Below are 22605 nucleotides of genomic sequence, written 5' to 3'. Positions count from 1 at the left end.
TAATTTCTGTCAAATATTATTCATTTCAAAGCAATAAATTTACCTGCTGTTCGATTGATTAGTACTATTCGTAATTTCTATTTAATTATTTAGTAATCCACTATTATTAAAATATTCTTTTAAAATCAGTTTATTTATTAAAATTAAAGCGATTATTGTATATAATTATTTAATTAAAAATTTATTATAAATATTAATATTTCGAATAGTTTTTAGTTGTTATATTAAGCTATTAAAATGTTTTCATACTACTTTTTATGTCAAAGAACAGTAAAAAGAATTAGAATTATTAGAATTAAGACTTACTAATATAACATTCTAGTATTAAACGAAAAGACATTTGCTAACATTCGTGCAGAATACTGGTTCCAACTTATGTATTAAATTATGCATGTTAAAACATAATTATATTTTCTAACAATACAAAATTATTCGTTTAATAAATATTAATAATTAAATAAAATAAAAATAGCTATAGAAGTACAGTACAGTTTGTTATTAATTATTTTTTTTAGTAATATGAATAGAATTTAGAATAAAAACTGCATTTATTAGTGTGCATTTTTGAATTATCATTCATTTTTACTGAATTCGATTTGAATTTTAAATAAGATGTTCTAGAAATGTCAAGAAACAAAGAAGTATACCATGTTTCTGGTGTGAAAACTAAGCATAAAAAGAATCAAATTTGGTTTAATTCTAAAAAATGTTTAGTTTTGTGTACATATTAAACAGAAAATCGAGTTTATTAGAGTTCATATAGAAGATAATAACCGATCTAAGTTTGCTTTTAATTGATATATTTTAATTAATTGATATCAACGTAATTTGAATTATTGATAACGTTAGGAAATTGTACTGGCTGATTAAGCAACGTGTTGAATAAACACTTAATTATAACTAAAGATTTTCTTCAATTATATTGATTGAAAATGTAGTAATATAAAATTAAATTATTTAGTTTTTTTTACTAAGCAAGTTTTACGATCTCTCAAGCACAAAAGTATAACTTAAAAGCAATTATTTATTGTGACATTGTCACAATACTGGGCTGCAATTTTTAATGATAATTTTAATTTATTTAAAATATATGCTTTCCACCTCAAATTATTAGTGGCTTGCCCCTGTACATCATACTTTTCCTTTAACAATAAAGTCGTGTCGGTCATCTATTAACTGCTTTCAGGGGAAGTTTTGAATTGAAATAACGTGATTTCCGGTTTGCATCAGAAGTTTTTATATAGTTAATCAGGGTCTCCTGCCCATAAGGTTTCATATCTGGTATCATCTTTTATCTAACTAGTTCTATTCTAGAGATTAAGGAAAGTCAGACAGACACGGACGACAGCGAGAATTATCATTTTTTGATAAAAATAATTATTGTTTAGTACTGGAAAATTTTAAAATAACTTATTTAAAATGACTACACTTTAATTACATAATTCGAAAGACTCACTGTTATTTTATATATAGAAATCTGCGCAAATGGAACAATAATTTCTAAAATTCTATTTAATTGATGAAGAGAAGTACGACTAAATTGCAACTATACTTCTATAAATGAATTTATTTTTTAATTGTGAAATAATTACTGTATTTTAAAACTTCAACAAGATAATAAATATTCTTGTTTTATTAAGATATTTATTGCTATTATTATTTCTAGCCGATACAATTTCAAATGCACAATTTCAAGTGTATAATTTCTCGTTACAAGGCCGGAAAATCTAGTAAAGAGGTAAATAGTCTTTATGGGATTTGAAGCGCAATAGCTTTCAAGGGTTAAAAGTATACCAAAAAGGTTTCAATAGCTTTAAATAGTTTCACGATAATATTGCCAAATGAAAGTGCAATAGAATTTTCAAAATCATTGGAACCGACTTTATTGATTGCTGAACTGAGTCCATTTGATTGATGAAGAGCTAAAGACTCTTTAGAAAGACATTCTATAGTTTCATTGGGACTACTTATATTGGAGAATTTACTGTTAAGAATTTCGTCCTGATTGATTATAAATTTTAACTTATCATGTAAAAAACAACTTTATTTTAAATTTAATTAAGATTTTAATTTTAACTGTATAAATAATTTTAATCTTAAACATAAAAATTTTCAGATTATATATCCATTATATGGTTCCATTTCATTTACGATCTGACGCGATTTTTAAATTATAGAATATAAAATAGACTATATAAACTTTTCTGTATATTGAATACTTTAAATATACTTTTTAGCTTCTCTAAGATTTCTAAATTTCCATTAGAATATAAAGAAATCAAAAATAGAGCGCTGAATTCGAGATTTTTATTCATATTAAATCATTTAAATGACAAATCAAATAATATGGAAAAAGTTACAATTACAGTATTCGATGTGTTATTATTCTGTATGTGAAATTTGAGCTAACATTTATCATATTAAACGGCATTCTCAGGTTTTGGAGACGTGCCCAGACTCATAAAATCAACTGATGCATTCTGTATGTTTCTAAACGTCTATTTTATGTGAAAAATAACAGTTTAAGTTCGAACAGATAAGAGTTACTGCATTCGAAGCATTTGTTTGATATGTTCAAATACCAAATATTATTTATTGATATTATAACTTTATTTAAATTAGAAATATAGATATATTATACTTACATAAAAATGTGACGTAAGAGGCCGAGTGACAGATAAATTTGATAAAAGGCTTCCTCATGGTTCTTCCTAAAGACGAATGAGGTGCTACGATGTAACATGTTGAATAGACGGGAAACAAAATGCCTATTCTACAAATCTCTAGAGTCTGAAACACGACATTTTTCCTTCGAAAACCAGGAAGCCCTTCATACCAAATAGAGGCGAGGAGCTGCTGCACGTTTGGATGGGCACAAAACTAAAACAAGAAGAAGTAGGAAAAAATAGAATGTAAGCATGCAGGATATGTCCTTTAAATTTTTTTTTATATTTAAATTGATATATTGTACTGTAAAATTATTAGAATAAAGCGATTTCGGTTCCTTTTTAAGTAATATATTTCATAAAAATGCAATTTCTTAAAAATGACTTAAAAATACTGAAATATAGCATATAGATGATGTTTTAGAGACGTTATCAAATTTGGTTTTGTCGCCATAAACCGAATCCGCGAATGGAAAAGATCTTTTCTATTTCTTAAATTTAATGCAGTATTACAAATGGATGGTAAAAAGTCGAATATTTAGCTTTGGTCGTGATAATGGAAAACTGATCAAATTTATAAAATAAGTCTATCCAATAAGTCTCAAGAAAAGAAAAGCGATTCAGTTCTATCACTTCTATCTTATCTAAGTTTTAAATTACCTTAGTTTATTTAGTAACGCAATATCCTTTATTATTATTGATCAGTAAAGTTAAAGCGCTTTAGATAATATATTAGCGAATCATTTGACAACTAAATAAAAAAAAAATTATTGTTGATGTTAAGGAAAATCTAAGGGAGAATTTTTTGTTAAAACAAAATCCCTTCGAGATTCTCTATTTAATATTTTACATTTCAGCTTCACTACGTTTGAAAAAATATAATTTTCTGTTTGTGTGATAAATATATAAATCGTAAGCGCTAAATAATAAATTTTAAAGATAAAAATTGTTACAGGGAACGGCACATTTGATAAACTAATAACGAGATTTATGCAAATCTTTATAAAATGACATTTATTCATAGTCGATATATTAGACTTACATATTTCTGATCTTATTTAGAAATTTCTAAAATCGTTTTTTGTTAGTTCATCTAGAATATTTCTTTAATGGGCTATATATTATATTACAAAAGCCAATAATAAGCCGACATTATAAAAATAAACGTCTGAAGTATGTAATATAATTCGATATTATCTTTTGTAGACGAGAGATATTCCTGAAGTAATTTCATAACTTCTTCTAATAACATTTCTTATTTATGATATTCTACAAGACCGAATTGTTTAAAGATAAATTTTATCCAGTTTTTCTGATTGAGGAATTAAATACTTAGAGATAAGCAACTAATTGCAGGAGATAAAAATGTGATATGATTAACTAATTCTTCTCGATAAATCGTATCCAATTATTATCTGAACATACGAATAATGTATATATTCGGTCCGTTGCTTTGAAAAATTTATATCGAAAATCAAATAAAGATTATATGCTAACTTGTAAAAACCAATTACCATTAAATCAACATAATGCAGTGCAATTCATGGCATTAAAATACAGTACCTTATTTTTTTTAATGTTATTTAATGGTAATATCTTGACTTAAGAATGTTTGTAGAAATAATATAAAAGTAATTGTGAACTGCACTTTACTGCTATGTTCTGCGCTACGTCATGCTGTTTTAACGAGAATAGGCTTTAATATTATCTCACAAATTGCAACAATTTAGGTGATGTTTGCTAGAGTCACGATCTACCACACGTGCTCATTTTCCGTTTGGTTCCTTTCAGAGAAAAAAAATGCCTTTTCTTACATAAAATCTTCGATTCAGCTTATACAAATTATAAAAATAATATTTCAAGTTTTACAATTTATCTAATGCTATTTCAATTTTTTTTATCAACCAGTTATAAATTAATCATATAAACAAAACAAATTCTGTCGTGCTTTAGTTATCCGACTAAGTTTGATGTTACATAATTTATACATAATACATTAAATATGTTTCAAAGCATACTTTGCTAGAGGCATAGTTCCACGAAGCGCTTTTATTAAATAAATAAAAAATAAATAATAAATTGAGAATATATTAAATATTTATAAATTATTCCTTTACACAGCAAGAAAACCAAAATAAACGGCAAATCTTTATTTATTTATTTTTAATTTTTGAATGATAACAGCGCATACCCTACTTCAAGCAGCTATTATCCCAAGGAATCTGTGGAATTTTCGTACCATTTTAATTACATCATTAAACTCTCCTTATTAAAAGAATTTTGAATGAGCCTCTCTGATTGCAAAGTAAATTCCTTGAAAACGTTCACATTTCAATTTATTGAATTTCGATTAACTAAATACCAATCTCTGTTTATGTTTACCTTTTTCTGTTTATATTTAATTGCCAGTTTGAGACGATTCAAGTGCATACGATCACCATGTTCGAAAGCAGGACCGGTTGTATCATGATTCAATAACACTTCCAGCTCATAAGAACTCCTCGTATGATCCAGTAAAGCCGTGGCAAAGTTCTGACAACGTCTTCTCAGTTCCTACAATAGAAAAAACGCATTAATTTAAATTAAAATATAAAAATAAAAGAAAAGTTTTTGATTTTTTCCTTACTTGATATTCGTTCTTAAATTCATGTTCCATAAAACTAAGACGCCTCAATTCCCAACTTAATTCGAAGGCCGTAAAAATGGGATCCTTGCTGGACAAGGCTATCAAGGACGGAGATGCCAGTGCTCTGAAGGAGTTAATCCTAGATCTGGAGTGTCGTAGACTATCTTCAGATCTAGAACGCACACATTCGTTACAACCACACCGGACTTCATGAGGGAGCGGTATATCCCATCCTCTATCCAGTAAGATCTTTAAGATCTCGTAATTATCACGATGAGCAGCCAGTATCAGTGGAGTTACATCGGGTGTAAAAGTTGCAGTATCTTGATCGATAGCTTCCCAACTCTGAAATAGTTTGAAATTTAATATTAATTAATATATTACTGATATATAAACTTAATAAATCGTTAAACTGTTAAGTTTTTAATTACAATGTCTAATGCTTACTTGTTATTACTATAAAAATTTAAGAAATAATTTTGATTTGAAGGATTAAAAAATCAAAATACAATCCAATTTCGATTTTCGAGGATTTAACTTTTAGAGATTTAATTACTGTATTAGTAAATTTTTCATCAATGATTAAATGGGGATTCTTTTGGAGTTTTGCTGCCTACTGTGGAAAATTGCAGGCAATGCGCGTAAATTAGATAAATGTAAATAAAAAGTTTAGTAAATTATAAATGCATAAAATTGATTTATTATTAAACTATTTTATCATTTCCTATCATAAAATACAGTAGAGCATCGATTATCCGACTCAATTGGGGACTCGGGTTGATCGGATAACTGAAAAAATCGGATAACCGAAAAGAATGAAAAAAATACATTATTGGTATAGTATATTAGTATAGCCCATGTAATTAATATATTAGTACTGTATATCGCTATTAATTAGTTAAATGTAATTAGTATATTAGTATATCGTTAACCTACTTCGCGTTAAATTTTCATCGATGTTAAGCCTAACAAATTTTTTTTAAAAATAATAATCGTCGCTATTGTATCGTTAAAAATTATTTTTAAAATTATTTTATTGCTCACAAAGCAAACAACCACTCATAATTAGAAAATTAAGTCTCGTTTAAATACTGGCCTCCCTTTCATGGTCGAGTCAGTGTTGCCAGTTAAAATACGCAAAAATTTAACAAAAATAATATTAAAGTAGCCAAGAGATAGCCAAATATTGTAGCGCCATATCACTAGCGGACATTTGAAATTTGCCGACTAGAACGATCGGTTAACCGATGTGACGGTTAATCGGGGGTCAGATAATCGATGCTCTACTGTATATACAAATTTGCTGTAAAGTTGCGGTGTGTGGGAGTATACATTCTGTTTGGGGACGCCACGCTCTTTGGCTAGACAATAGCCAGTTTCAATCACGCGTTTTGTATCTTAGTGCACTGTATCTCGTGTTTCTTGCAACTTTAATAATTTTACTGTTATCTAAATACTGTGCCTGTATTGCATCACATCATACTATAAATATAGTGTATTGCGTATTTCTTTCTATGTGTGTTAGCCTACATTGCTGGTACTATAATTAAATTTAAATTTATAAAATATACTGTTATAGTACATTGTATTGTTTTATTTTTGTGTTAAATATGATCAACAATATTAATAATTAAGTTTCCCACTCTCGCGAGGATCTTGCGCGCCTAACCCCGAATGTGAAGAACCAGATGTATTGTACTGTACATCTGGTTTTTCATACTGTACTATATTGTACTGTACATACTTGCCAAATTATTAGACCCATTGACTAATATCTTACTTTTTGTACTATTTTCTTCTCTTTTTTATAATATTTTTTAAAGAATGAGTATTTTTTCATGATATTCTTATTCTCTATTATATCCGAAATACTTTTAATAAGTTTTTTTATATGGCAACGATGTAAATGTAAAAAAATAACAAAAAGGGAAGTGACAGAGGTTCTTAGTAAGTTATGGCAGCACAGCCTCAATTATGAGAACAAAAATAAAAAAAATGTATAAAGAGTATTCATTATGTTATAGAAGCACTTCTAGCTGTTAAAGATGATCATTCAAAATACTAATTTTCATTTTAGATTTTTTAAAGTTCTATGATATTTAAATAATCTTATCAACAATTGCATTTTTATTGAATTATTACATCAAAAACTAATAAATCATCAATTTTTTGCATGGATTTAATAATTTGCAAAGTACTGTAGATTAGTAATATTGCTTTAGTTAATCGATTAAACTCATGAATTTTCTATAAAATTCTAGAAAATGAGAGGAATAAAATCTGTTAAATTTTTCCATTATCTATTCATCAAATTGTATATGATTGTTTTCACGAAATTTGATAATAGCGTATTTTACGACATATAAGAAGCAACTTTTGTCCAAAAAACAGGCTAAAAGATCGCCCTGCATCTTATATGTTAATTTGCGCTCTCCCATAGACGACTGAATTCCTCAAACGGCCTTCAATAGGCTAAAGATAGGCTTTCCAGATTTCTACGACTAGATTAAACACTTAACACTTAAAAATGCTTAATGCTAGCATTTTCCAACTTTCACTCTACCCCATCCCATCCCAAAAAAGTGAAATTGAATGATTTTTTTAGTCAATCACTAAACATTCTGTTTAAAATTTTTAGATCTTGTTTTAAAAATTAGTTTTTCTACTAATCTTAAAATATTTGCAAATTATAAATTAAAGTTTAATTTAATTTAGAATTTAAAATATTTAATAGTAAACTTCAGCTGTCTGTGGGAAGATATGAACTGATACATAAGAATAGCCTGTGCTATTACTAAAGTAAGGTCGTTTAAGAACTAAAAATAATATAAATAGTTATAACTTATATGATTTTTAGTGCCTAGATATCCTAGTCTTTGCCATTACAGAGAATGAAAAGCAGCTTTTTCATGTAGTCATGTTAAATATTTTAATGGTAAATGACTTCTCTTTTTTCCCTGTTGCATTCTAATTTTACTTTTTTAAACAAAATTTTGGGAATCGAATGTCAAAGGCGCGGAATGGCTTTTAAATACACTAAATACTTTTCTCTAAATATTCTGCCCTGATGCTGTATGTCTTATATGCAGTAAAATACTGTACTTAATATTTTATTACAATTACAATTATTAAAGACATATTTACATGTGGCTCCCCTGGAGCGTGATGAGCTTCTTCATGTTCCAACAATACTTCGACTGCTTCGACATATTCTTCACTAATAGCATGAAGTAATGCATCTTTTGTTTCTACTCCATATTTTATTAATAATTCTACCATTTCCAAATTTTCATTATCAATGGCCATCAACAGAGCGGATCTTGCTAGGGGATCCACGCAATTGATATTGATTTGGCCTTTTTCTTTGGCAGATTCTAGATATCTGAGAGGAAAAAACAATGAATATAAATAATGAAAAAACAGAAAATTTGATTAAAAGTTTACGTATTTAAAAATAACTGTAAAAGCCTTTCTGAATTCAAGATATTTACACATATATGAGAAAGGAACAAAAATCAATTCGTCAGATTTATTCGTCAAATATATGAATTTTAAAATCGAATAAAAATTTTTATTTTTCTCTGCGATATTTAAATCGGCTTATAACTAAGATTGTTTTTGGCAGCAACATCCAATCGAAAATAGATTAGTGGTTCATTGGAATATGCAGTTAAAACAATTAATCGCCTTATAATGAGATCGCATTCCCGAGTAGAAAATATAAGCATCTCTCGACAGTAAAGATTGCAGTTTTTATCAGAGAAAAATTAATAGTGTAAAGAATACTAAAAAATAAATCATCGTTAAAAAGTCGTTGTTTGATATTTTTTAAAAAGACAGATAAGTAATTTCCATAAATTATGGTAATTCGATGGTAAAATAAGTTAGAATAATAACAGGATAGTTTCATGAAAAATGAAAAATTCCTTTATTATTTTTCTTTCCTTTCTCAAATGACTAATTTCAAAATATTTTGAGACCAAATTACTATTAATTAGCAATTATTAAATATATAAAATCGTCTTAAAAATCTCTATAGCTTAACTCTTTACTGTGATCGACTAACTTAACCAGGTCGATCTGTCTATTTATTTTCTAAAGAAGAAATGCTTATATTTAAAATCACGAGCTTAACGAAAGATTCTATCAACGCTCTCCGGAAGCACTTGAAATATCGATATACATAAGAAGAACAAAAGAAAGATAGAATTTATTTGAAACAAGGTAATTATACTTTTATACGCATTTATGTTATCAATTTATTTTCTTAAATCACAACAAATTATCATCTAGCAAAATAGATTTATGGCCTGTTAGTTATTCGTTTATAATATATACAAATCTTGCTAGTAAATTAAGCTATTGTAAAATTTTATGGGGGGAAAGGTAGCTTTTTACGTTATTTGGATATAATCCATTAGATCGATACAATCTCGATGGATAAATCTTGAAGGATTTAGAGAATAAATAGAATGCATAGTACGTTGCATTTCAATCAAGACGGAATTACTTAGTAATAAGATATGAAATAAAGTTGGTGTGAGAGACAGAATCAAGTTCACTACCATAAAATCGTTTCTCCCTTCACCTGTCACCAAAGCACATTTGATAATAACCAATTCGTAACAATCCAATTTCAGATTCTACAGTTTGCGCTCTTCCATTATATTCTTTCTTTTGCTACCACTCGTTAATTTATAATAACGAACGAGATGGAAAGTCTGTTTTCACTTTAAAAAAAGCACTAAAGTCAAGATTTTAAATAATTTTTTTTTTACTAATTTAAAATCGTTATTTTAGCCATTTGAACTTAATAAATAGTTTGAGTCTAAAAAAAAGAAACAGTTAAATCGGGAAAAACATATAAAAATAAAACAAATAGAAATCTTAATGAACTTAAACGACAATAATTTTTTATATTCTTTTTTTACATTTGTTGTTTTAACAGACGTTTTTATGTTGAAACTGCTGCTTTTTAAGATGTTTCGCAGTCGTTAATTGAATGCTGAATCTTGCTAGGAGTCACAATAATCTAACTGTAGGCATTATGTTCTTTATTCAGAGAGAACAATTCCAGTATAAAATTTAATTAATCATTAATTACTGAGATGTAAGAAAAATGCTTTTATCAGGAGTAGAAATATCGTTAACAAGTTTTGAATTTGAATAATAATCTCTTTTTCTTGGCATTAGCTTGAAATTTTACATTGTCTGGATAAACTTTAATTTTTCTTAAATAAAAAATACTATTTGCACGAATTCTTTATTCAATGTTATATAAAAATCTGAAATAAGTAGATAATATCAATATTTTGCAAAAACTATTTCTAATTTTTATTTAATTTTTGCTTATGAATTAATTAGTTTCTTTAATTAATTCTTAAGTAACTAGTAAATAAATTCATAAATAACTATATATAATTGATAACTCTCAATTATATATTGTTACATTCATTGTAACATAAAACTACACGATATATCTTCTGTATTTCGATTAAAATATTGAATATTAGATTAAAAAAAGAACTACAAATACTATTAAATATTAATTAAAATATATCTATTGATATATCGGCAATCTTTTGTAATTCATTACACTGTTAGACAAATTAGGAGTCAATGATATAAGATTCATCCCCTTAAAGAATCTTTATCATTCTCTAAGTTAACTTTTGACCTACATGACTGAAAATCTATCGTAAGTTGTAATCACAATCGGACAAAAGAGCGGCAGAATTCACATATAGCTAATAAATAAATCAATGGGGGATATCTCACCTTCTGACAGAAGCCAAATCACCTCTTTCTACAGACAAAAGAAACTTTTTTTCTTCAAACAGCAACTGGCCTTCCTTCCTTTCTGTCTTTTCTTGTTTCGGAGGTGGATGAGGTGCATGATTGACATGACATTTTACCTCCTCCGGATCACACTCACCCGCCTCTTCGTCCATTATTTCAACAATGATACAGTTTCATTTTAGATGCAAAATTATTACTTCGAAACCTGTGAAGAAATTAAATTAAGAATCAGAAAAATAGATCGTTATATAATCCAATTCAGTTATTTCTAAGTCCAGACTGAGATGCAGTGGAAACAAGCAGCAAGGAACTGCAGGCAGATGTATCGATTGACCTCCCTTATTTGCCAGAAAACGAACAAAACATTCTTACAAAATGTACAAAATAAGCAAATTTTATTCTATTAATCAAATATCACAAAAATTAATCTTAAAAATATCATTAATAACAACTTTTCTCTATAGTAAAAGCAATTGCATATTGCTAAAACCTGCATCTTCTATAATTTGCAAATGTTTCTGATTTGATTTGTACCATAAGAAAAATAAATAAACGATTTAATAAATTGAAAATAGTTATAGCTCAGTTATTAAGATATATAAATTTATTCGATAATTTTTAATAAAACAATAACATAAGAAAACTATTCAATCGAACAAGTCCTCACTTTAAATAATTCGATGAAATGAAATTAAAAGCAATAGAATTAACAGAGCTGAAAAATTTGATTTTTATCAAATGCAAATCGTTAAAAAATGCAAAATAAATCGGGTATTTCTTTAAAAATTTGAAAGGAACCGAAATTTCACAATAAAGAATTTTGCAACAACATCAGCACCTACATGTACGCTCTAAAGGGCAACGTCCTGACTTGTCAGTACTTGGATATTGATATTTCTCGGCGCTGTATTGAGATTTTCAGCATCAACTGCTCTACCTAGTACTGTCTGATTAACATAATAACTGGCCGTAAACAATAACAATTAAACTTTAAACGTCCAACAGGAATTTTTATTATCACACATAATATTTTTTATTTATTTTTTTCTACGCTTATGCATTCTCCAACTTACAAAATGAATATATCATAATACAATAAACTACTATGAATTTCTCAAGAGAAGACGATAAAATTTTGACAAAACTTCATTATAATTTAATAATATTTTATGTAGCAAATTATTTAAGGGTGATTTAAGTTAGATAATCGTTAAGCTTTATAATTCATAATAGTTCATAAAGTCACTTAGAAGAGATTAAAAATACCCAACACTTGCTACAACTGACCAACATTATAATGCAATTATTCAATTTCTCCAGTAAACAATTGTTAAACATCCGTCTTAATTATGACTGGAGAATAGATACATTCTATTCATTATACACCAGGAAATTATACAAGATCTCCGTACAAGACAAGAATCGATAAAACACGCGCTTAGTATTAACATATGTATAACAATATTTATACACCAAACGGATCTTTTGCTCGACTAATGTAAATAAACGTGCATTCAGTTAACTTTATCGGGAAATTAGTTTTTAAATCGCATCAAGCATGAGAAAATTCTCTCCTTACAAGAAAATTTACGGCATTTCTCTGATGCAGAGTTGTGTAATTTTATTTAAAGAAGACGACTTATTTTTTGAGAAATTGACGAAAAAGTTGCTTCGATCCTTAAATGATACCAATTTAAATAGTGAAATGAGTCTTCCAAAAAATAGAATTATTTGAATAGTGGATATCTGCAACTGCACTTCATTTTGAATATCCAAATGACTTTCTCTGACATTTATATTTGAAATAACTTTCAATACGATGGCTTGATCTTGATTAAAACAAAAATACATGAGCTTTAGTTTTATTTTAATAATTCCTTAAAATAATGTTTACATCATTTTACAATGTTTCCATTATTTAATGAAGAGAGGAACTAATTATTTATTTATTTATTTATTTTTGTTCGGGTGTTAGAACTTCATAATTGAATGAATTGCCTTAAATTACTGAAGGAAAACCATAAAACTGTTAATAATCANAACTGGAAGTCAATAATTTTGGATTACTTTTATTAGTGACAAAATGATTTACTTCCTTTTTTTAAGTCTATTTACTTCAACTGCCTTAAAAACTAGAAAAATAAAAGTTTAACTTATTAATTATAAATTGAACTTTTATTTCTCTAGTAGAAGATTTAATAAACAGATTCTTGGATTAATTTCTGGAATTAATTTAAAATAATTTAACGCTAATTATTTATTTATTTATTTATTTATTTTTGTTCGGGTGTTAGAACTTCATAATTGAATGAATTGCCTTAAATTACTGAAGGAAAACCATAAAACTGTTAATAATCAAATAACACGTTCTGCTGTATATTAATCACGTATTAACTGAGTCAGAAAAATATATTTTAACTCTCGATAAGTTCCGAATTCGTGTTCTTCGGTACGAACACGGTCGAGATTTATACTGTATGAGTAACTTCGAATTAAGACATTCGAAGATACTCATGTAACATTTGCCCAATGTAAACCAGAAACAAAGGAGTAATTTATTTAACTTCAATTGATTTACATGTTTGGCCGGTTAGAACATTGGGGCATGTTAATCGAAAGACTGATTAAATCAATCAGAATAAAAAAAAACATTTTTTTTCTACCCGGATCAGTTTTTGGAGAATAAAGAATGGTGTATATACTTTGTATTGAATGTTATTTGTTTATATGTTTACATTTACTATTTACACGTATTTTTAAACTTTATGAAAACTTAAAATTAAATAAAATTAAGTAAGAACATTTAAAATTTGGCAACTCTCAAACTATTACAAATTATGGAAACTGTCAATATTGTTAAGATTCAAGACAAAAATTTATTCGATATTTTACTTAAACGAAAAAATTTTATATCAAATTTTATATATTTTGCCTCTTATTAAATTTATAATATTCATTAATATAATTCGATAGAATATTTTTATAAAATAAAGAATCATTATATAGAATAAAATTTATTAAAGATAAAGCTAAAACTTATATTAACATATGCGATAAAATCCGAGTTCACTACAAATATTTTACTCTTCTTAAGATAAATCTTAATCTCGGAAGATGTTTTTAAACACTTTTACATGATTTATAATAAAACATATGGACAATTTATTAATCAATAAATGCGAATTTATGAAGTGTCACTTTTTTGATTAAGTTATTCCATATAAATTTAAACAGTGTCACCATTTTGGGTCCATTCCAACACTTACACAAGATGACAGTTTTCATTATTAATATTCGGCCCTTGATAGTGACCCGGATAAAGTTGCATTATCAACAGAACGAGGCCAAGTACCATATAATTTATACAAAGGAAACAAGAGACGAGGATTAAACCTATAGTAGACTAAATCGCGAATTAATTTTCATCAATAAACGAAAATTAAAGCGCTGTTTAACTTATAGAAATTGATTAAAGTCTGTATATTATTTAATTTAATATCGCTTCTAGGTAATTCAACTCGAATATATAACTAGAGAAGCATGTTTGCGTACGTAATTTTACATGCAAGTACACTCACGTCTAGCTCTAGTTAATCTTTCAGATTTGCATTATCCTATTGCAACTAAAGACTATTTTATCAGTCCCGAATGATTCATTATTGAAGCTTCTTCTTAATTAAAGATTTTCGTTACTATGTAGGCTATTTTAATATCAATCGAAAGTGAATTTTTTCAATTTTTTTCTCCTGCCATTCTATTAAATGACATAACCTTTACTGACAAAACAGGTTATTTGTATAGAGGAACGTTGATTAAAATTTTGTCGAGATCATTTACACGAACAAAAACGATAATTAATCTGAAAGTATAATTGCTTAAGAAAAATTAGTTCGTACGAGAGTTACATTGCGTTAAAAAAAATGAATAATTATTATTCCGCTGCTTTGCATTCCTCACGTAAAGTATACAATATTAATGTATAGCGTAAAACAGAAAAAGTTATAAATTAAATTATAACTTCTACAGTACAGACAATAAAAAACAACCGAAAGAGATATAAAACAAAGTCTTACATCTACTCCACGGATTTACAGCAGGAAAAAGGTGGATTTTTATAGTTGAAAGATGTTTTTTTTTTGTTTTTCAGATGCAGCAAAGAGCTCGACTCAATTAATTTCTGTCCGCAAAAGTTTTATTGTAACCAGTAATAAATTATCGATGTTTTTATTTCTTGCGTAATATTAACTAAAATTCGGCATTAAAATTCAAATATAATTAAGTTTTGTTGTAAAAATGCACTAAATACTTATTTGTTTTGGGTGAGATTAATTTCAAAAATATTTATCAATCGGTAAAGGAATATATATTTTATCGAAAGATACTCGTGTTGTTTTATGAGCTATTATCGTTAAATAAAATGCGATTATTGTGGTTGCAGGAGCGCATCCACTAACTACTCTGGGGTGGAAAGATCGACTTTTCCATCACGATATACAGATAAACGACGTTCCGCATGTTTCTTGCCAGATAACGAAACTGATATGTGGAGATATTTGTTCTATGAGTAAGAGAATTAGCAAAAGATTCGAGTTCAAACTGCCACATGCCCAACGTTTAATCAATAAAATTTGTACAGAAAGCGAAGCAACTGTTTATCCGGGCGCTTAAAATAGAGTGACCTCTGTTGAATTTGAACAGTCCAAAATGACGAACGGCTTCGGAATGTTGATGAAATTCACTGTTTATTTTAAATCTTTTTGGTAATTGTGCATCTAAAAAGTGTACGGAGATACATTAAAAGATAAATTAATCATAAAAAAGCCCGTCCTACTCGGTGATTAAAGTTATCTGCACCTTATAAAAATCCGAAAATATCGATTTTAAATTTAGTGAGTTATAATCGTTCTTTAAGAAATTATTAACGAATGAATAACTTAAAGAAAAACCGACAATTTTTGCCTATGTTAAGAAAAAACGTTTCACCTTCGTCTCGCAATAAAAAATAGTCATAAAATTAGCTTGGTATAAAACTTTTCTTTCAGTCAATATCAGATTCTCTTTGAGAGGAAAGTCATGTCGAGATAACTCTTTTAAGTCCAACTCTCTATAAAACTTAAATTTAACAACCTAACAAGATTCGAACTTGACTTCTATTTGTTTGGATTGCAGATTTGTTGTAAAAAACTTCCAGGAACATGTCCAATTTTATGTGTTCTATTTGTATATTTTATATTTAATATTTTTTCGAATAAAGAATAGTTTAAGTTTTACCATTAAAACTGCAACAAAAATAGATTAATATTAAACATTTGTAATTGCTTTTCCACTTACGAAGCACTCTTATAGCTTATCAATCCACCAGGAATAGTTTGTAACCCATTTTATCTTTGTATACGATGGATTTATCCTATAGTTTTATCTGCTTCCAATTTTATTGTTACATAATCAACACTCAAGTCTTTGGCATTCCTCAATTTGCCAGAAGGATTGGCAAATCTGAATGATAAGAAACAATATGTGATTCATGGAAGATAAGATGGTAAAGTATTTTCTAGAGGACTAAACACTATTTTCTTTCATAATCACGTCTTGGAGGATTATAGGAAAGTTTGCTTCACTTATAAACGAGTTCTATGTTGGAAGAATCAATGAAACAATTCAAGATGGTTTTAGCAGTAGGATTTATGAACTGGAAGTCAATAATTTTGGATTACTTTTATTAGTGACAAAATGATTTACTTCCTTTTTTTAAGTCTATTTACTTCAACTGCCTTAAAAACTAGAAAAATAAAAGTTTAACTTATTAATTATAAATTGAACTTTTATTTCTCTAGTAGAAGATTTAATAAACAGATTCTTGGATTAATTTCTGGAATTAATTTAAAATAATTTGATAAAAACGCTTTAAAAATAGATGTTTTTCTGCCGATAGAAACTTTTATACAATTAAATTCGATAATTAGAAATAGTAAATAAATAGATTTCATTTTTATACACGAAATCTAGTAGTTAATTTAAAAATATAAGAGAAACGAATAAGAAAGTAACAGTATTTACTAATTAAAATTTTCATTATTGATGAAAGCAAGCAAAATGAGAATCATTAACCGCTATTTCTTTTATCTATTGATCTACTTATCTCAATGTGTTGAGTTTCAATTGATGGTCATAGATTTTTGCCATCATTTTCGCACGTAGCAAGGAAGCATTCAAGAAAGAAAACAGATTATGATATTTATTGATGCTATAACAATAACGACATAAAAATACATCAGACAACAACATTAAGTGAATTCTACAATATATCACAGAATGATTTTATTCTATCCATTACTTCTAAATGCTTAATATCTATAATTGAATTCTTTTATAAATGTTAAATTTGATTTTTTGTATTTTTAGATTTTTATAAGCTATAAAATAATTTATAATCTTTATTTCATTTCTTAAAAAGAATTAAAAAATTAAAGTCTACAATTAATTTCTATAAAGAAATCTCTAATGTTTCCAATTAAATACTATGTATTACTTATATTACTTACATATCCATAATGATACTTAGTTTAATTTAATTTTTGATCCTCATTCTCTTTAAATCAATAAACATCAATCTAATAAACTAAATTATTTTTAAAAACAGTTAAATTTTCTTAACTATTTAAAGAAAACCACACTGCTGAGTAGCAATAACTACAGATATAACCTTTCACACAGGATTTGTTGAATATTTAGAAAATTTAAAATAAATTATGGGCCTTATTTGGCCACTGAATAAAGTAAAAAGCCTAACTTAATACAGAAGACTCCCGCTTTTACGACCTAATTGATTTCTGGAGAACCGTCGTTAAGCAGGCCATCATATTACCTTTAGACTGTGTCATAAATTGACATTAGGTTCCAAGAAATAGAGTTTTTACTGTGTGACGGATGACAAAAATGTACGATATTTAAATATAGCATAGTAGAAAAGTTATATCAGTCGTAAAAGCCAGCGTTGAATAGATAAAACACAATTAAGTGAAATAAGAAATTCGTGGATTGAATTATTTATAAATAAATAAAAATACAAATAATACCTGTAATCATTTAATAAAAGTATTAAAATAATTAAAAAATATCTTCATACGAATCAAAAATATTAATTGGTTTTTAATAACTTTACAAAAGTATATTAAATAAAAACAAAATATAAGGACAATAAAAGAAGATAAATTTGTAATTTTCAACTAGGTTAAATTTATTATCTACGTTCTGCAGCATTCTTAAATGGAATGATAAAAATTGATACCTTCCTTGTATTCTACGTAGATTTATAAGTTTAACGACGATAAAACACGATATGTAAAAAAATAAAATAAAAATTTATACTCTTATTCAATGTACAGGCAAAGTTTGTTTCAGTATGTATAACTCAATAATTCTAAGATCAGAGTTATAAGTGAAGAGAAAACGCCCGAGGTACTATCTTATCAAAATTTTTATGGTAGTTTAAAAAAATCGATGAACAAAAACTTGCATTTTAATACTAAATAACTTAATCTACTCTATTCATTCCATGTTTTATAAGTTTTTATTCTTTATAATTAAATATAGACTTATAAAAAAAAACATCCATCTTCTGAGAAGTTTTCAACTGTAAACAACTTAAGACATATAAATTGAAGAGAGAAATGGATAAGATCAAAATAATTTTTTACATAAAATTCAATTAAACGTAACAGAAATAAGCTCGATATTTCCTGATTTATAAAACAAGGAAAATATTCTCATTACTTCAACGTGGATAGTTTATCGTTCCAACGCTTTTTGCCATATTTTATCAACTGTAAATAAATAATGGTACTTCCTGAACGTAAAATACAACGACAAACTTCTTAGGAAAATATTATGAATTTAAATATTCCAAGGTCACCAATCAGATTTACCTTTGGCCTTTGAATACTTCTTACGCTTTCTTTAAAACGAATCTATTGATTCGAATCCAATAATTCCTGTTGAATATAAGAAAAATTCTTTATAAATTTAATCGAAAAAACGAATACGAAAAAAATCCATAAAATTAATTTTCACATATTTCTCGAATTCATTGTCGATGAAGTCGTTCATCAAAGAAGATTCACGAGCGATAACAATCGGTGGGCTGTATTAATGGAAACGAAATGAGACGTTAAATATGCATTTAGATAAAAATGGAAGAATATTTAATATCAACAGAAACTGATATCATATTCATAGAATATGCCCATCGAAAAAATATGATAATCTTAAAGAGAGTTGTGAAGAAGTCTTTGTGAATGGAAATGATGTAACCCGGTCAGAAGAGGATATGAAAGATCAATGTCAAGATGATAAAGATCTGTCTGTGCTATGTCACCGATGTTATCGAATTATTCCAAAAAAGCCAAAATCGAAAAATGATGAATCTTCAGACACTCCTCCAGTCTTTAATACTGTACAATACATCAATTATTGAAATTTTCTTATCATTTAGTCATGCCTAATATTAATCTGTATAATTATAATGTAAACACCGATGTGTAAATGTTAAATTAATGATAGAAAAGAATACATAAACTGAAATTGTTATTCGGAAAAAATATGTGTAGTTCGAAAATCACAACATGTATTCGCGTGTCTGGCGTATCCGTTATATTATTGTAGTAGCGTGTGGAAGCATTAATTACATATTTAAAGACCTTACACTTTATCATCTGCTTTCAAATTCGATCTTCGTCGTTAATACAGATTGATGAAATGCTGCTAGCTGAAATGTATTTATGAAGAGTGATTCATATTAATAATAACCGAGCTTAAAGTGGAAGATCAGCGTTCAATTCTTACGTGAATATCGTAAATAAAAACTTAGATGTCTAACTGCAGTAATATTGCAGACGCATTATATAAAAGTGTATACAAAAAATGGCACGTCCCAAAGAAATATCATCATTTATTCAATTTCGAAGAGAAAAAAAATGAAAATTAATAATTCCTTTCCCGATATTCTTACATTATTCCATTTTTCTCTTTTAGTTCATACAATATGAATTACGCCTCCACCCATTTCTTCGAAAACCATTTGAAGTACAAGTCAGTAACCCATGACACACTTACAAACTTACAACTCCGTAGACAATCAATTGTTAAAACCATATTTTGCACAATTTTATTTTCATAAATGAAAAAACAAATATATGCGTGTATACTGAATTGACCAAAACAGCTGTATAAGATTACAGTAAAATAAACTAGTTGTTTTTTTTTACAATCTTTAGAAGAAATTTATCATACTGACTTATATTTTTATAAAAATTCACTAGGGCAAACTCTGGAAGTACCAACCGATCTCTTTCACATAAAAATCCAACTGGAAGGTAAAAGGATTTCGAAAAAGAGAAAAATACACCCGGGGAAATAAGAAATGTCCGAGATACACTTTCAGGATGGATCTGGTTCTCAATTCGTCTTAAAATATATGCAAATTGTGTAGCTGCTCCGGAATACTGCTTTAGAAGTTACATTACTAACATATCAATTCTTTTCGGATATGGAATATTGAATTACGATAATAACTTACTTATGAACACGTAAACCTATCTAGTTACTCTCGTCATTTAAAATTATAATAGATTTTTCTAGATATTTAAATTAAAGTTATATAACCCTCGACTACAAATAATGCGGATGTATATTGATTGAATGCGGTGTACTCACAGTAGAATAAAACAGTAAATGTAAATCGAAGAGGATCGCGATGTTATGCGATATCTTACTTTGACATCCAACTTGACAGCTTGCATATGCCACATATCCCACTATTAATTCAGAATCACAAGAAAGATTTATTCCATGAAGAACTTTTGTTTAAATGATTTTTTTTTAAATATTTAAATTACTTTTTCCTGATTTACGAAACATAATAAGTGAGTTCAATTGTATTAAATTCTAATTATCGTTGGGAATAATACTATCAAGCCAAGAATAGCGTTGAAACAACGATAAATTATGGCGGTCCAACTGGTTAAAATTTTTCGTCTATCAATAATTAGTTAACTTATAGAAAACAAGTTGGAATTGAATATTGTAAACAAGCAATTATTTATTGTTACATTGTCACAATGCCGGGTTGCAATTTTTAATCATATTCTTAATTTATTTAATTCAAAATATACGTTCTCCATCTGGAATTAGTAGCCTCTTGCTCTTGTATATTATACATTACCTGCTAGCAATAGAGTCGTGCCGACCATCTGATTCCTTTTAGGGAAAATTTTTTAATTGAAATAACGTGACTTTCGATTCATATCGGAAGTTTGTATATAGTTAATCAGGGCCTCCTGCCTTTAACCTTTTCTATTTGGTCTCGACTTTCACCTATCTAACAGATTTCTCGAGATTAAGGCAAGACAGACAGACGAACGACAATGGGAATTTATAGGTCTACAATTTTTTCAAATTGCAGCCAATAACGATTCGTATAGAACTGTATATAGTATATAGCAGAAAAGTTAATTAATGAAAGGAAAAAAAAAGGTTGGAAAACATTGATTAACGGAAAATTGTCTGTCGTTCTCGGAAAAATTTCCACGACGTGAAAACTAGTTGTTAAAATTAGTATGAAAAGTTGTTCGTTGACTACAATGTCATTTACTCCGATGTTACTGCCAATACTGCTTGGTAATTATAAGATAATCAGCAGTTCGACGTACAACATACTTTTTTTGGTAACTCTGGCCTTTGTCAGAGATAATCTGTAATTATTACTCCGTAAGAATTTTTTTTTTAAATAATTGTAAATATTAATAGGAAAAAAGGGACAATTTTAATAGATAACGTAACAAGAAAAATAATTGAAATAAATTCAGTTTATTAGCTTATCACTTTTTATTACCATAAAATATTATTATGAAGATAAGGTGATAATTATAGTACTGTCTGTTTAAATTATTTGAGATTCACTACATTGAATTTTTAAAAATTTAAGCACAGGTTTATGTTTACAAAAAAGTTTTATAAATTTATCATTCTTTATTTCTAAATTAAACGAAAGTAAAGATTGATCTAAAAATGAATAATTACCTATAATTATAGTTTAAAAATAAAATAATAATAATAATAGTAATAACCAAAATTTAATTGCTTAGTTATTACAATTGCGTAAAATATTTTGAAATCATTCATAACTTCTGTATCAAAATTGAATATATATATTCACATATATTCATATATATAATGATTTTATATATATAAAAAACTTTGAAGTAGATGTTTTTATTGTTTGCGAAAAGACAACGTCTGCACTTCGTCATGGAAATTTTCATTTTCATTCCAGTCAGCTTCTTCTTAAAGGAATTTACTGTCATGAATATCAAAAAGTTCTGTTGAAACTGTTCGAAGTTGTACATATTAAAAATCATCTTAAACATAATTTAACACGATCGGACTAAATTATTTATGGGTCATAAAATAAAAATTAATAAAGGAGACCGTAATTTGTTACGAGAATGTTTGGTAAGA

The 22605-nt window shown here is 27.4% G+C and overlaps 1 protein-coding gene across 2 annotated transcripts in view; it reads right to left on the bottom strand.

Moving 5' to 3' along the window:
• LOC111620290 (transient receptor potential-gamma protein-like) overlaps window positions 1-22605 on the bottom strand; it is a 63703-nt gene that overhangs the window by 15257 nt on the left and 25841 nt on the right. For both annotated transcript variants that reach the window (XM_023362194.1, XM_023362195.1), the window contains exons 2-6: window positions 11071-11296; window positions 8437-8674; window positions 5293-5637; window positions 5049-5219; window positions 2646-2880 (exon numbers count right to left, since the gene is read on the bottom strand). In XM_023362194.1, coding sequence (XP_023217962.1) covers window positions 2646-2880; window positions 5049-5219; window positions 5293-5637; window positions 8437-8674; window positions 11071-11243 — 1162 coding nt within the window. In that variant the 5' untranslated portion in view covers window positions 11244-11296. The remainder of the gene's footprint in view (window positions 1-2645; window positions 2881-5048; window positions 5220-5292; window positions 5638-8436; window positions 8675-11070; window positions 11297-22605) is intronic.

The sequence above is a fragment of the Centruroides sculpturatus genome, unplaced genomic scaffold, assembly GCF_000671375.1.
Source record: "Centruroides sculpturatus isolate CEXI.00-Female unplaced genomic scaffold, Cexi_2.0 scaffold4, whole genome shotgun sequence".
NCBI lineage: Eukaryota > Metazoa > Arthropoda > Arachnida > Scorpiones > Buthidae > Centruroides > Centruroides sculpturatus.
The sequence above is the reverse complement of the archived record's forward strand: the minus strand, read 5'-3'. Positions and strand labels throughout refer to the sequence as shown.